A 15,191-nucleotide genomic window follows, 5' to 3' on the forward strand; every position below is an offset into this window, starting at 1 on the left:
TCGAGATCTATGCGGTACATCCATTCTATTCGACCAATTTGACTTTTGTTTTTTCTTTATAATTTTACCCTATATATGGTTAAAACCCGATAAACGTAAAATTATAATTCCTACAGTAGTGCGTGGTACTTTTTCGCATAGATATCAAAGAAATAATCAGGTTCGAAAGAAAAATCGGCTCGATCGGACATCGGATGCGCGTTTTATATCCGTTTGAACTAGGGTTTAGGGTTTAGGGTTTTTTTTAAGCTGAACGACCCTTGTGGTGGGTCAGGGGCTTAGCAACACCCCCAGGCCTTAACATTCATAAAAGAAAATTTACATGAAGGGGGACTTAAAGCCTTACCTTCTATCATTTGGTAGGTTATGAATAGATTACTCTACTAAGAGTAATTTATTCTACCTTTATACAATAAGATGCACTTAAAAGAAAAATACCTAGAGAGGACTCCTCCCTTAATAAATTTATCTAATAATGCATAAACTAGGGAGAATCTCCCTTTACATGTTTAAGATAATGTTGAGTAAACTAATTCAACTAACTATTTCTAGTTAAAGAACAAATTTACATGCCAAATGAAATTTTTAACAATCCATATGTATATTGATTATTATGGTGGAAATTTGATTGACTTGATCTTCCTTCTTCTGAAGTTGTATATATCCATCTTCTCCAACATATAGCTTCCTCTAATTGTCCCCTTTAATTGTTGTGGAGTATAAAAATGTTGTGGAATGTCTATCGTGTGACTCCACTTTGCTAGTAAATCTGCAGTGTTATTAGCTTCTCTATAAATGTGTTTGCAATGAAAATACTGAAGTTTACTTATTGTTTGAAGTAGTTGTTGGACAGTTTGTTGACATCTCCATGGAGGTTTGATTATGTTGTTGATCCATTGACAAATCATTTCTGAATCCACCTCCAGCTCTATGTTTTTGTATCCATGTTGTTCACACCATTCTATCCCAAAAGTTGCTGCTTTTAACTCTGCAAAATTATTAGTACCTACACCAAATGGAACTGAAAATGCATATATTAATTTCCCCTGGTGATCTCTAAGAACACCACCTCCACCTATCTTACCATTATCAGCTAAGGCACTACCATCAGTGTTAAGTTTATAAATATATTGTTTTGGTTTAATCCATCTAACCATGATTACTTTATAATGGTGTTTACACTGTTCCACAATATTAATCAAACTCTCCCAATTAGACTGCCATGGTATATTAGGAAAAGTTAACTTTACTACCTGCATTGTTTCTTTAAAAATACCATACTTAACCTTTTGTATACTGGATTGCTTGCCTCCATACTTCACTGCGCACCTGTTTTTCCAAAGATTCCAACAAATAAAATTAGGTAAAATATGAATTAATAATTTATGTACCTCATTATAAGTAGGAAGATTCCTCCACTGAATAAGTTGGCTTCTTAAGGTTGTATTAGCATGGATTAAACCAACACTTGATGAATGATATTTCCAGATGTGTTTAGCAAAATTTCCTGTGACTAAAATATGATTAATATCATCCTTCCCTTTTTTATAACAACAATAACAGTCCATTTCTTCTCTTCCAAATTTCAGCATACTTTCATTTGTAGGAAGTTTACTCCTCAAAGCTCTCCAAATAAAGAAAGATACTTTGAAGGGTATTTGCTTAGTCCAGACTATTTTATTAATAGGATCTTTGTTGTGTTTCTTCCTAATAATTTCCCATGCTGAGGATATAGAAAACTTTCCAGAATCTGCAGGAATCCATATAGCTGAATCTTCACTACCTTCTTGATAATTAAAATTTGTTTGCAAAATATTGAGGACCAACTGTGCTGGAACATGTTGTCTTACCAAACTCTCATTCCAACTACCATCAGTTAGATAATCTTTTACCTTTGTATTATTCAAACTGGATATATTTTCACATTCATTGGCCATGGCTCCACTCCCTAACCAATTATCCCACCAGAAATGACAATTACCAGATTTAACATTCCATTTAATAAGTGATTCAACTTCTAGTCTGTTCCTTGTTAAATACCTCCATACTAGAGAATCTCCAGTGTCATACTTTTTAGCCACTGGATTTGCTCTTTGGCAATATTTTGCCATTAAAAATTGACTCCAAAGAGATTTCTTAGTTCTGAATTCCCACCACTGTTTATACTGAAAGGCTTTACAAACATCATCTAAAAGTCTTACTCCAATACCTCCTTCATTAGTTGGATATGCCAAAGTATCCCATGAAGCCCAATGGTATTTTTTGCCCTCATTATCCAAACCCCAAAAGAAGTCAGCAATTACTTTCTTAATATGAGATAAAGTAGTCTTTGGAGGGGACATAGTTGCTATAGTATGTATAGGTATAGATTGCAAAACATGTTTCACTAGAGTAATTTTTCCTCCAAAACTCAGAATTTTTGATTGCCAGCCTGAAATCCTTCTTATCACCTTGTCCACAACTTCTGAGTAATAACTAATTCTTTGTCCTCCAACATATAATGGGCATCCTAAATAGCTAATAGTACTATACTTAATACCAAATCCTGTCACTAATTTGATGTCCTCTAATATGTTATGATTAGTCTTAGAAGTAACCATGCAAAAGCTTTTGTCTTTGTTCACCTGCTGATCAGAAGCCCTCTCATAATCCTCAATAATCTTCATTATTAGATTCAAGGACCTTCTATCAGTTGAAGTGAATATAATAATATCATCAGCAAAGCTAAGATGGTTAATTTGAGGCCCATTCTTCTCCATGTTGAACCCTCTATATACTTTGTTATTATAAATGAGATTTAAGTTCCTTGACAGAACCTCAGCTCCAATAATAAACAAAGCTGGAGATAATGGATCACCCTGCTTGAGACCCCTTGTAGACTTAAAAAATCCATGCCTTTTACCATTAATCACTATAGAATACCAGTTGTTACACATTATTCTCCAGGCTCTATCTATAAAAATTTCACTAAAACCCATTTTTCTTAAAACTATACAGGTGTAAGCCCATGAAACTCTGTCATATGCTTTAACCATATCCAACTTGATCACTGCATTCATACCCTCTTTAGGTAATTTAATACCATGAATAACTTCTTGTGCCAACAAAATGTTTTCAGAAATGCTTCTTCCTTTAACAAAACCAGACTGATTGTCTGATATAATCTTAGGAAGAATGGATGCCAACCTGGTACTCAAAATTTTGGAAATAATTTTATTAGTAAAATTGCTAAGGCTCACAGGTCTATAGTCTTTCAATTTGTTAGGATGAGCCACTTTAGGAAGTAATACAAGGCAAGCATGAGTCATGTATCTAGGCATAATTTTACCACTAAAAAAAGAGTTTACTGCAGCCAATAGATCATCTTGAATAATGTCAAAACAAACTTGATAGAATTTTCCTCCAATACCATCAGGGCCTGGTGCAGAATTGGGATTCATACCCATTATAATACCTTTCAACTCATCAACACTAATCATTTTGTCCAAATCATAGTTTTGTTCTGCTGTAACTAACTCAGGAATACACTGTACTAAATCCTCATTAATTTTATCAGATTTTCCAGTGAAAATATTCTAATAATACTCACAAGCCTCCTTAGCAACATTATCCTCCCCCTGTATCCATACTCCACTGTCATTCATTATCTTATGAATGAACATCTTATTTCTTTTTCCTCTAATCACAGCATGAAAATATTTTGAATTTGCATCCCCCTCTTTCATCCAATGTAACTGAGATTTTTGTTGTAAAATAGCATATTCTAATTTCATATACTTAATATAGTTTGCATTAGCATTACTCCATTTTTCTCTACTAATACTACTACTATCCAGAATCATGTCTTCTTCAGCACTTTTAACAGCTTCCTCATACTGTTTTACCTTTTCAAATACATCCCCATACTCTTTTTTGGACCAATCTCTTAAAGTTTTTGTAAGTCTCTTTAGCTTAGTATGTAAAATCCACATAGGTTCCCCTTTAACATTTCTATTCCAACAATTGTTCACAGTTGATAAGAAATGGTCATTCTCAGTCCAATAATTAAGAAACTTAAAATATTTAATAACAGCTGATTGATTATTATTCATTTCCATCAATAGAGGACTATGATCTGATCCAACTGCAGGAAGGTGAGTAATACTGCTTTGAGGCATCTTCTCCAACCAATTGTCATTCACCATTCCTCTATCCAGTCTTTTCCACACTCTATCACCATTCTTCCTATGGTTACACCAGGTATAATTCTGACCACTGTAGCCCATGTCCACCAGTCCACAGGCTTCTATAACACTTATAAACTCCAGACTTTTACTAATATTATAATCTCTGCCACCTTTCTTTTCCTTGGTAGATGAGATTACATTGAAATCCCCTATAGTACACCAAGGATATCTAGTGTCAGCCCATTTAAGCATACTATTCCACAAAGGCCTCCTCAAATGATCCTTACATTTAGCATACACAAAGGTAATTATAAACTTTTCACTACACTCCACATGAATTATTTCACAAGTTACTTGTTGTTGATCACTGTCTAGAACCTTACAAATAACATCATTTGACCAGAATAACCAAATTTTGCTATTAGAATTGCTATAAGCACTATTCATCAGCATCTGCATCCTATAAGATTCTAGTTGATCTGTATTAGAGAAAGGTTCTAAAATAGTAATAATGGACAGGTTATGCATCTTTCTTAAATTGATCAGCCTTTCAAGAGCACCAAATGTCTTAATGCTCCTAGCATTCCAACATATCAACTTAATCATCAAAAGCCTCTGCTTCTAGCTCTAGTGTTAGGTTTCCTAATACTAGTATTTGGATTTTGTTTCAGTAGTTTTCTACCTCTAGGAGATAGAACTTGTTTGCCAGCTACATCTCTAATGTCTTCAACATTGGAGGTTTGTAACAAAGGGACCTTTTGAAATTGGTAAGAAGTACCTATGCCCTCCCCTGTATCCCTTCCTTCCCCTAGAGGTTGAGTATCATCTTCATACTCATCCTCTGAGTCAGGTTCCTTATATTCATCTAGTTGATGAATACTAGGATCATTACCAGGATTAGAAACAGTAGGAATATTTCTTTTATTAATAGTTTGTTGGATTTTATTAGTATTAGTTCTATCAGGGGGCACTTTATCATTTAATGAATCATGTTCACCTATTTTACCTTTTCCTTTAGATATTCTAGTTTGATTACAACTATCTTTCTCCTGACCACTTCCATCCAAACCTCCAACAGCTACTCCAGCAGTATTATCAACAACAGCATCATTAACAATATTGAGGGTTGTGGGGATGGGGAATATGGAGTCAATACCTGATTCTCTTATAGTGTCTTGCTGATAATCAGTTTGTTCACTTCTAGGCTCCTGATTATCCTTTTTTTGTTGAGTATTTCTGTGCTCTCTATTATCATTATTTCCTTTATTATGATCCTAACCTGAGACTTGCTTGTTTGGTGTATCCACATGTTGTCTCCCCTGCTCCACATGCTCCTCCAAACCTTCTCCTTGACCTGTAATTTCATGCAATTCCAAATCAATATATGTGTTTTTTGTAGGGATAGAAGCCATACCTCTATTAGTCTGAATCTATTGAACATTTGCTTTATCTGATTGAAATCTGCCTTGTTGAGTATTATTCCTCCTTTTTTGAGTGTGCCATTCTTCTTGATTCAGCTGTTGTTGAATCTCATTGTGTTGCCTTCTTTGTTGGTTGTAATCTGGCTCTAATCTACCTGTTTCCAAAGACATAGGAATCTGCATATTTGCAGTATTTTGATGAGAATTGTCTTGCTTATTATTGTTCTTTTCCATATCTTTCCTTTGTTTAGTATCAGCATCCCTTTTCTTTATAATACAATCTTCTTCCTTATGCCCTTGATGCTTGCAATAGAAACAATAGGATGGAATGCTATCATACTCAATCTTTTGCCATCTGCCATCAGTTATGTCCTCCCCTATATATCCCATCCAAATGTGTGAAGGCCTATCTTTGGTTAAGTCAACTTGTACCTTAACTCTAGCTTGGCTGCCTCTTGTTTTGTTAATTGAAGCTGAATCAAGGTAAAGTACTCTACCTATAGGTGCTAACAGACTACTAATGAATTCCTTGTTATAACAGTGCCAAGGTAATTCTGGTAAAGATATCCATATAGGGACTAGTGGTGTTTCTTCCTCAGGCTTGAATGTTGGAGTCCAGGCCTGGATTCTCATAACTTGGCCAGCAATGGTCATTCTTTGCTTTGTCCACACCATATTATAATCAAGCTCATTGTCTAAGTCAATATACACATGCCTAGAATTGAAATGTGCAATTTTAACCCCCCCTGAAAGTTGTGTTTGGAGGATAAAATTTTTCCTAATTAGCTCCACTCTTGGCATGGTATATATGAACTTTCCAATCAAAGTATACTTACAAGTTGAGGCCAATTCCTTTACAACCTCATCCTTAACAAATAATACAGTAGGAAATCCTTGCTTAGTGGTAATTGGTAATTTCAGGCTCAGTCAGATTAATACAAACTCCTTTTTTGGACTGATTAAATCTAAGTCTGTCTGCATAAGTTTGGATTACTGTATAGGGAGCAGGCTCTTGTGCTTGATCTTTCTTGGCTGATTTATCATTATTTGCTACTGGATAATCATTCTTACCCGCTACATTTCTGTTGATATTTCGATCAAAATTGGTAGAGATTTTAGGAAAGTTCAACTGATAATTCTGAGTTCCAACAGGTTCCACATTCAATCTAACATTTTCTATCACATTCCTATCAGAATTGGAAGTAATGATAGTAGTATTACCTTGATTGTTCCCCTGTTTCTTGTTTAATTCAGTTGAATGCCCAACTCCTTGATTATTCTGAATAGGGTAACCATCAATTGTTCTCGAACCAAGATTTCTTGGGTTAGTATTTGCAATTTGTTGATGTTGTTGATGTACATCCCTGTCTTTGTTCAGATTATCCATGCGATTTTGAGAATGGATGGAAGGGTTATACTGTTGATTATCCTCAAGATGACTTTGACGAATCTGTGATTCCACCATCCCCATTCCTTGTCGAGAATCAATGTATCTACCTCCCCTATCCTCCCCTCTTTGTTGAATATTTAGATTTAGACCTAGAGAAGATTCCACCATTATAGTTTCATGTCTATGATCAATATTACGACTTCCTCTGTTTGCCTTTTCTTGGTGAATCTGCGTATTAAATTCTTGTGTGGATTCACCAGTGACTAATGTTTGTCGCGATTCATCCATTCGATTAACCCCAGAACTCGATTGAGCCGCCTCCATCGAGCTCGATTTTGCTGATTCGATTTCTTGCGATTTCGCCGCCTCCATCAAACGCAATTTCTCCGCCTCAATCGCCTGTATGTTCTCCTCCCCTATCCTTTGCGACTCACCTCTTACTAATTCCTGCAAATTATCCGACCTTCGTATGTCGCCTACTTGTAAACTCAGATTTCGATCCCTTTCACGATTGTAACGAAACTCATCCATCTCCGCCTCTATAGTCGCAACTTGGATCGCTTCTTCCCTCAAGCGCGAAGAGGAAGATGATGATCCGTCCGTCATTTCCTTATTTTTCGATTGAACCTTCAATTCCTCCTCTCCTAGCGTCGGATCTGGAGGTCGAAAACGTTCATCCAAAGGATTACCCACCATTCCAAATTCGTTTTGCTATCCAAATTCTCCGATTATCAGCGATAAACACAAGAATTCGTGAGAATTTCTAGAGAGAGAAAAAATTTTAGAGAGAGAAAATTTTTAGAGAGAGAAAAAATTTGAGAAATGAAAAAGCAGGGTTTAGGGTTTAGGGTTTTGGATTTAGGGTTTAGGGTTTAGGGTTTAGGGTTTTTTTTATTATTAGAACGACCCTTGAAGTGGGTCAGGGGCTTAGCAACACCCCCAGGCCTTAACATTCATAAAAACAATTTTACATGAAGGGGGACATTAGGCCTTACCTTCTATTATTTGATGGTTAAAATTGACTTATCTTAGAGATGAGTCAATTCAACCTTTACAATAAGATGCACTCTATAAAGTAAAATACCTAAAAGAGGACTCCTCTTTTTAATACAATATTCTAAGAATGCATAAATTAGGGAGACTCTCCCTTTACATGGATAATGAAAGAGTAAATCTATTCTAATAACTAAACATAGTCAATGAATAAATTTAATGTTATTTGAATTGTTATTTATTGAACATGAAATATTATTAAGGTGGATGTTTTATTCTCTTGATTTTCCTTCTTCTAAAATTTTGTGTGCCCATCTTCTCTAGTAAATAGCTTCCTTTAATTGCTCCCTCAAGTTGTCTTGTTGTGTAGAAGTGTTGAATGATTTCCAAATTGTGACTCCATTTGGCTAGTAAGTCTGCAGTACTATTTGCTTCTCTATAAATGTGATGACACTTAAATTGTTCCATTTTCTTAGCTATTTTCTGGATTTGTAAGATAAGGTCTTCATATCTCCAAGGAATTTTTATTGTGTTTTTGATCCACTTGCACAGTAGCTCGGAATCAACCTCCAATTCAACTCTTTTGTATCCATGATCTTCACACCACTCCAGCCCATATAGAGCAGCTTTTATCTCTGCAATGTTGTTAGTACCAAAACCAAAAGGTATAGAAAAAGCATAAACAATTTGACCTTGGTGATCCCTTAAAATACCACCACCTCCAATCTTAAAAGAAGTATGTAAAGCACTACCATCAGTATTAAGTTTGTAAATGTCTAAAGCTGGTTTTTTCCAGCTTACTATCACTATCTTATATTGCTGTTTACATTGTTCTACTAAGTTAATAAGCTTATTCCAATTAGATTGCCAAGGTATACTAGGAAACACCATTTTAATAACCTGCATAACAGTCTTGAAAATACCATATTGCACTCTATGTATGCTGGATCTTTTCTTTCCATATTTGACAGCACACCTATTCTTCCATAGATTCCAACAAATTACATTAGGTAAAATATGTATTATCAATTTATGTACCTCATTATAAACTTGCTGATTCCTCCAATGTAGAAGTTGGTCTTTAAGGTTTGCATTTGCTGTCACTATTCCAAGTGTTGAAGCATAGATCTTCCAGATATATTTAGCAAAATTTCCATTAATCAATATATGATTAATGTCATATTCACCTTTACTATAGCAACAATAACACTCTGAAATAGTTCTACCAAATTTCTGCAGAAGTTCATTCGTAGGTAATTTACCTTTTAAAGCTCTCCAAATAAAGAAGGCTATTTTAAAAGGTAATTGTTTATGCCAGATAATGTTATTAATAAAATGAGTAGTTTTTTTCTTTCTAATGCACTCCCATGCAGAAGCTATAGTAAACTTGCCTGTTTCAGTTGGAATCCATATTGCAGTATCATCTTTTCTAGCATTATAAGAGAAAGATGTCTGCAAAATCTTAGGTATCAACAAAGGTGGCACATGCTGTCTAATTAAGCTTTCATTCCACTTACCATCTTTTATGAAATCTGCTACCACACTGTTATTTAAGCTAGATATTTGATCACTTTGCTTGGCAAGATTTTCAGTATCCAACCAATTATCCCACCAAAAGCTGCATGTACCAGAGTGTATTTGCCATTTAATAAAGGGTTCCACTTTGTCCCTGTTTTTTGTTAGATATCTCCAAACCAATGAATCACCAGTGTCATACTTTTTAGCCACAGGATTGGCTCTTTGACAGTATTTGGATTTTAGAAATTGACTCCATAAAGAATTTTTTGTTCTAAAATCCCACCACTGCTTATATTGAAAAGCTGTAGAAACATCTTCTAATAGTCTTACACCAATACCCCCTTCACTAGTTGGATATGCCATATTTTCCCAAGATGACCAATGATATTTCTTACCATCTTTATCAATACCCCAAAAGAAATCAGCAATAATCTTCTTGATACAATTTAAGGTAGTTTTAGGAGGTGAAATAGTTGCAAGTGTATGAATAGGAATAGATTGTAATACATGTTTTACCAAAGTAATTTTACCCCCAAAATTTAAAATCTTGGAATGCCAGCCTGCAATTCTTTTGATCACCTTTTCAACCATATCTGAATAATAAATTATCCTTTGCCCTCCAATGTATAAAGGACACCCAAGGTAGTTAATAGGACTGCTCTTCTTATCAAAACCAGTAGCCCTCTTTATTTCCTCAATAATGTCATAATCAGTCTTAGATGTCACCATAAAGAAGCTTTTATCCTTATTTACCTTCTGATCAGAAACTTGTTCATATGCTTCAATAGTTTTCATAATCTGATGTAGGGAATCACTATCAGTAGAAGCAAATATAATGATATCATCTGCAAAACTAAGGTGATTAATTTGAGGACCATTTCTTTCCATGTGAAAACCTTTATACTGATGGTTCTGATAAAGATTATTAAGCTGTCTAGACAAAACTTCAGCACCTAAAATAAATAGTGCTGGAGATAATGGATCACCTTGTTTAAGTCCCCTCTTAGATTGAAAAAATCCATGCCTCTTACCATTTATTACCATAGAGTACCAATTGTTACTCATAATCCTCCAAACTCTATCAATAAACACTTCACTAAAACCCAATTTCCTTAACACCAAACAAGTATAATTCCATGAAACTCTATCATAAGCTTTAACCATATCTAACTTGATAACTACATTACTGCCTTCTTTTGGCTTTTTAATACCATGAATTATTTCCTGAGCCAACAAAATATTCTCAGCAATACTTCTCCCTTTGACAAAACCTGATTGATTTTCAGAAATAATACCAGGTAGTATAGCAGCCAATCTTGTACTAAAGATCTTTGAAATGATCTTATTAGCAAAGTTGCTAAGGCTAATAGGTCTGAAATCTTTTAGTCTGCAGGGATGATCAGTTTTTGGAAGTAAAATAAGACAAGCATGAGTCATATATCTGGGTATAATATTACCACTATAAAAATACTTAACAGCAGCCAATAGATCATCTTTGATAATATCAAAGCATATTTGATAAAATTTTCCTCCAAATCCATCAGGTCCAGGTGCTGAATGAGGATTCATACTCATAATGATCCTTCTCAATTCATCCATATCAGGAATTCTATCTAAAACATCATTTTGTTCTGAAGTAATCATAGGATTGAGACACTGCAATATATCTTCATTAATTTTATCATTCTTGCCAGTGAAAATCTCTTGATAATAATCACAAGCCTGTTTAGCAATATCTTCTTCCCCTTTAATCCATTTTCCACTGTCATCCATTAATTTATGAATAGCCATTCTATTTCTTTTACCTCTAATCACAGCATGAAAGTATTTGGTATTTGCATCTCCCTCTTGTAACCAATGTAACTGAGTTTTCTGCTGAAGTATTTTAAATTCCAGCTTCAGATACTTAATATACTTAGCATTAATAGCATTCAGCTTCTCAATGTTTTCATTACTATGATTACATAACATATCCTTTTAAGCACTATTCACCAAATCCTCATATAACTTAACCTTTTCAAATACATCACCATACTCCTTTTTTGACCACACTCTCAAGGTCTTAGTTAACCTTTTCAACTTTGTATGAAAATTCCACATAGGATTTCCAATCACTTCCCTTGTCCAACAGTTTTCCACAATGTTTAAGAATGATTCATTCTCAGTCCAACAATTTAAAAATTTGAAGTATTTAATAGTATTAGAATGAATATCACATATTTCCATCAATAAAGGACAATGATCAGACCCTACTGAAGGCAGATGAGTAATACTAGAATGAGGCATTTTTTCAATCCATTTATCATTAGTCATACCCCTATCCAGTCTTTTCCAAATCCTTGCTCCATCTCTTCTATGATTACACCAAGTATAATCCTGACCATGATAGCCCATATCAACTAAACCACATGCTTCAATAATACTAATAAACTCCAAACTCTTATTAATGTTATACTCTCTACCTCCCAGCTTTTCATTAGTGGATGTGATAACATTGAAATCTCCTATTATACTCCAAGGGTACCTGGTTTCAGATCTCTTTAACATAACATCCCAAAGTGGTTTCCTTAACTGATCCTTACACTTAGCATATACATAGGTAATAATGAATTTCTCACTGCAATTCACATGACTCACTTCACAAGTCACCTGTTGCTGATCACTTTCCAAAATATCACAACTAATCTCATTAGACCAAAAAAGCCAGATTTTGTTATTAATATTACTAAAACTATGATTCATGATCAACTCCATTCTGCAAGAATCTATATGAGTTTGATTAGAAAAAGGTTCTAAAATAGCCAGCATAGACAGATTATGAATCTTTCTAAGGTTAATCAATCTCTCTAGAGCACCAAAAGTATTTATGTTCCTCACATTCCAACATAAGAGCTTAATCATTAAATTCCTCTACTCCTAGCTCTAGTATTAGGTTTACTTGTACTAGTATTTTTATTTTGTTTTAAAAGTTTTCTGCCTCTAGGAGAAAGCCCTTGTTTGCCAGTTACATCTCTAATTTCATCAGCATTAGAGGATTGAATCAAAGGACCCTTATGAATCTGATCAGAGGTGGTAAATTCCTCTCCTGGTTCAATACCTTCTTCTAAAGATTGAGTGTCCAAATCAAACTCATCTTCAGAATCAGGTGCCCTATACTCATCAACATTCTTATCTTGTTGGTGGTCAATAGGGTCATTACCAGTAGTAGTTTGAGTTTTATTATTATTTTTATTAATAATTTGATCAGAAATATTAACAGTCTGTTTATCAGGGGGTTCTTTCTCCACATAACTAGTGGTCCCCTGTTCAACAACTTTATTTTTTCCTTTATCATAATTAACATGCTGAGAACTAATAGCCACCTGACATCTTCCAACCTCACCTCCATCAGCTACACCAACATTATCTCTATAAGGGATTGTAGGGGAGTGGAGCATTGAGTCAATACCTGCTGTATTTTGATTGTCATGTTGATAATCAGCCTGATGATCTTTAATAACTTGAGTTTCCACTCTTGACTGCTTATTTCTTTTTTCCTTCTGTATATGAGTTCCTTCAGTGTATCCATGACTTTGATCATGCTGATAGACATTGTATTGATCCATTCCATCTCCAACAGGTGTATGATCCTGTGATTCTAGATCAATGTAAGTGTTTTTAGTAGGAATGGTAATCATACCTGTTTGAGACTGTTGTTGATGAGATACAGTCCTGTCATGGTTGAATCTAACTTGTTGATTATTGTTCCTTCTCTTTTGTGTTTGCCATTCTTCTTGAATCCCTTGTTGCTGAGCTTCAACACCTTGTTGTTGTAGTTGATGATAGTCTATCTCTGTTCTACCAGTGTCCAAATTCTGAGTAGTCTGTAAATCTGCAGAAACATGTTGAACATTGTCTTTTCTATTTTTGTTTTTTTCTAAGTCTTTTCTTTTTTTATTTTCCTCATCCCTCTGTTTAACTATACAATCAGACTCCTTATGGCCTTGATGTTTGCAGTAAAAACAATAGTTAGGAATGCTATCATATTCTATCTTTTGCCACCTTCCATCAGTAATTTCTTCACCTATGTATCCCATCCAAATGTGTGGGGGTCTGTCCTTGGTTAAGTCAACCTGCACCTTAACTCTAGCTTGACTACCTCTAGTTTTGTTAATGGAGGCTGAATCAAAATACAAAACTCTACCTATAGGTGAGAGTAAGCTAGTAATAAACTGTTTATTGTAGCAATGCCATGACAATTCAGGCAAGGAGATCCAGATTGGAACCAAAGGAGTTTCTTCCTCAGGTGTAAAATTTGGAGTCCATGCCTGCATTCTCATTACTTGCCCTGCAATTGTCATTCTTTGTTTAGTCCATACCATGTTGTAGTCTAGTTCATTATCAAGATCTATATAAACATGTCTAGAATTAAAATGGGCTATTTTAACACCCCCAGACAATTGTGTTTGGAGAATAAAATTTTTCCTTATTAGTTCAATTCTAGGCATTGTATAGATGAACTTTCCTATTAAGGTAAATTTACAAGTAGAGGCCAGATCTTTAACTACTTCCTCTTTGACATATAAAACTGCAGGTAAGCCTTGTTTAGTAGTAATTTCAGGGTCTGTTAGCTTAATGTTTTCCCCTCGTTTGGATTGATTATATCTAAGCCTGTCTGCATAAGTTTGTATAACTGTATAGGGAGCAGGTTCAGGTATATGATCTTTCTTAGGAAAATTGTTAGTTCCTGAAGGAGGATCCTGTTTCTCATTCCCAATTCTAGGTAAATTTCTATCAAAGTTACTAGTCAATTTAGGAAAGTTATGTTGATAATCTTGATTTCTAACAGAAACAATGTTAGTTCTATCAGTAACATTCACCAATTCATCATTCTTGGGATTAAAGTTGGTAGAGACGATATTACCTTGAACATTATGGCCACTAGTAGGAATTTCAGATGAGAGAATACCAGATTGACGGTTTTGAGAAGTATATGCTGCCTCCTTAGAAGCAAGAAATCGATTAGACCTTGGATTTTGTTGTTTAATCTCCTTGTCCGTGTTAGAATTGGGATTTCTTTGTTGATCAATCTCCTTTTCCTTGGTAAAATTAGGATTTCTTTGCTGATTTTGAACAGATCGATTAACTTGTGGATTTTGACCATCGCGATTTCGCCCTTGCGATAGATCTTCTCAACTTCCTGTCGCGCATCATCTTTTGTTCCATCAATCTGTTGAGAATGTGATTCGCGACCTAAAGATGATTCCCCAATTCGAGTTTCTTGTCTAGAATCAAGGTTTCGATCTCCCCCTCCTTCCAAACCTTGTTGAATCTGGGTATCAATACTTCGAGATAAATCCCCTTGAGATAGTTCCCCCGAAAGCAATTGTTGTCGAGAAACTTCCAATCGACTAATCTCAGATCTCGATTTCGCTAACTCCAACGCTTGCAATTTCGCCGCCTCTATCGCATGCAATTTCGCCGCCTCCATCACTCGCGATTTCGCTTCCTCTATCGCCAACAACTCGACCATTTCCAAATTCGACTGATCCTCCACCCTTAGTATTTCCCCCGTCGTGCCAGTAGTATTTAAACGTATTTTGACTTGGCGATGTAATTCATCCATGTCCGCCTCTACAGTTGCGACTTGGATCGCTTCTTCCCTCAAGTGCGAAGAGGAGGACGATGCTCCTTCCGTCAATTCGATATTTGTGGCCTGTACAT

General features: G+C 35.1%; 1 protein-coding gene across 1 annotated transcript; it reads right to left on the reverse strand.

The window, feature by feature from the left end:
- Positions 1-611: 611 nt before the first annotated feature.
- Positions 612-6,262, reverse strand: LOC138349420 (uncharacterized). The gene is made up of 6 exons (XM_069299763.1): positions 5,606-6,262; positions 5,446-5,520; positions 4,849-5,344; positions 3,590-4,645; positions 1,392-3,532; positions 612-1,217 (listed from the first exon to the last, which is right to left on the reverse strand). The coding sequence occupies exons 1-6, from the start codon at positions 6,260-6,262 to the stop codon at positions 612-614; spliced, it is 5,031 nt and encodes a 1,676-aa protein (XP_069155864.1).
- Between the last annotated feature and the right edge of the window lie 8,929 nt (positions 6,263-15,191).

The sequence above is a fragment of the Solanum lycopersicum genome, chromosome 6 (assembly GCF_036512215.1).
Source record: "Solanum lycopersicum chromosome 6, SLM_r2.1".
NCBI lineage: Eukaryota > Viridiplantae > Streptophyta > Magnoliopsida > Solanales > Solanaceae > Solanum > Solanum lycopersicum.

What these genes read in the sequence shown, in the direction of transcription:
- LOC138349420 (XM_069299763.1), bottom strand. Translation starts at nt 6,262, where the DNA reads ATGGTGTGGACAAAGCAAAGAATGACCATTGCTGGCCAAGTTATGAGA. An exon ending in TTCAATCAGATAAAGCAAAT is followed by an intron (nt 5,521 to 5,605) that starts GTTCAATAGATT and finishes ATGAAATTACAG; the next exon opens with GTCAAGGAGAAGGTTTGGAG. An exon ending in TAATGTTGCTAAGGAGGCTT is followed by an intron (nt 3,533 to 3,589) that starts GTGAGTATTATT and finishes ATGAGGATTTAG; the next exon opens with TACAGTGTATTCCTGAGTTA.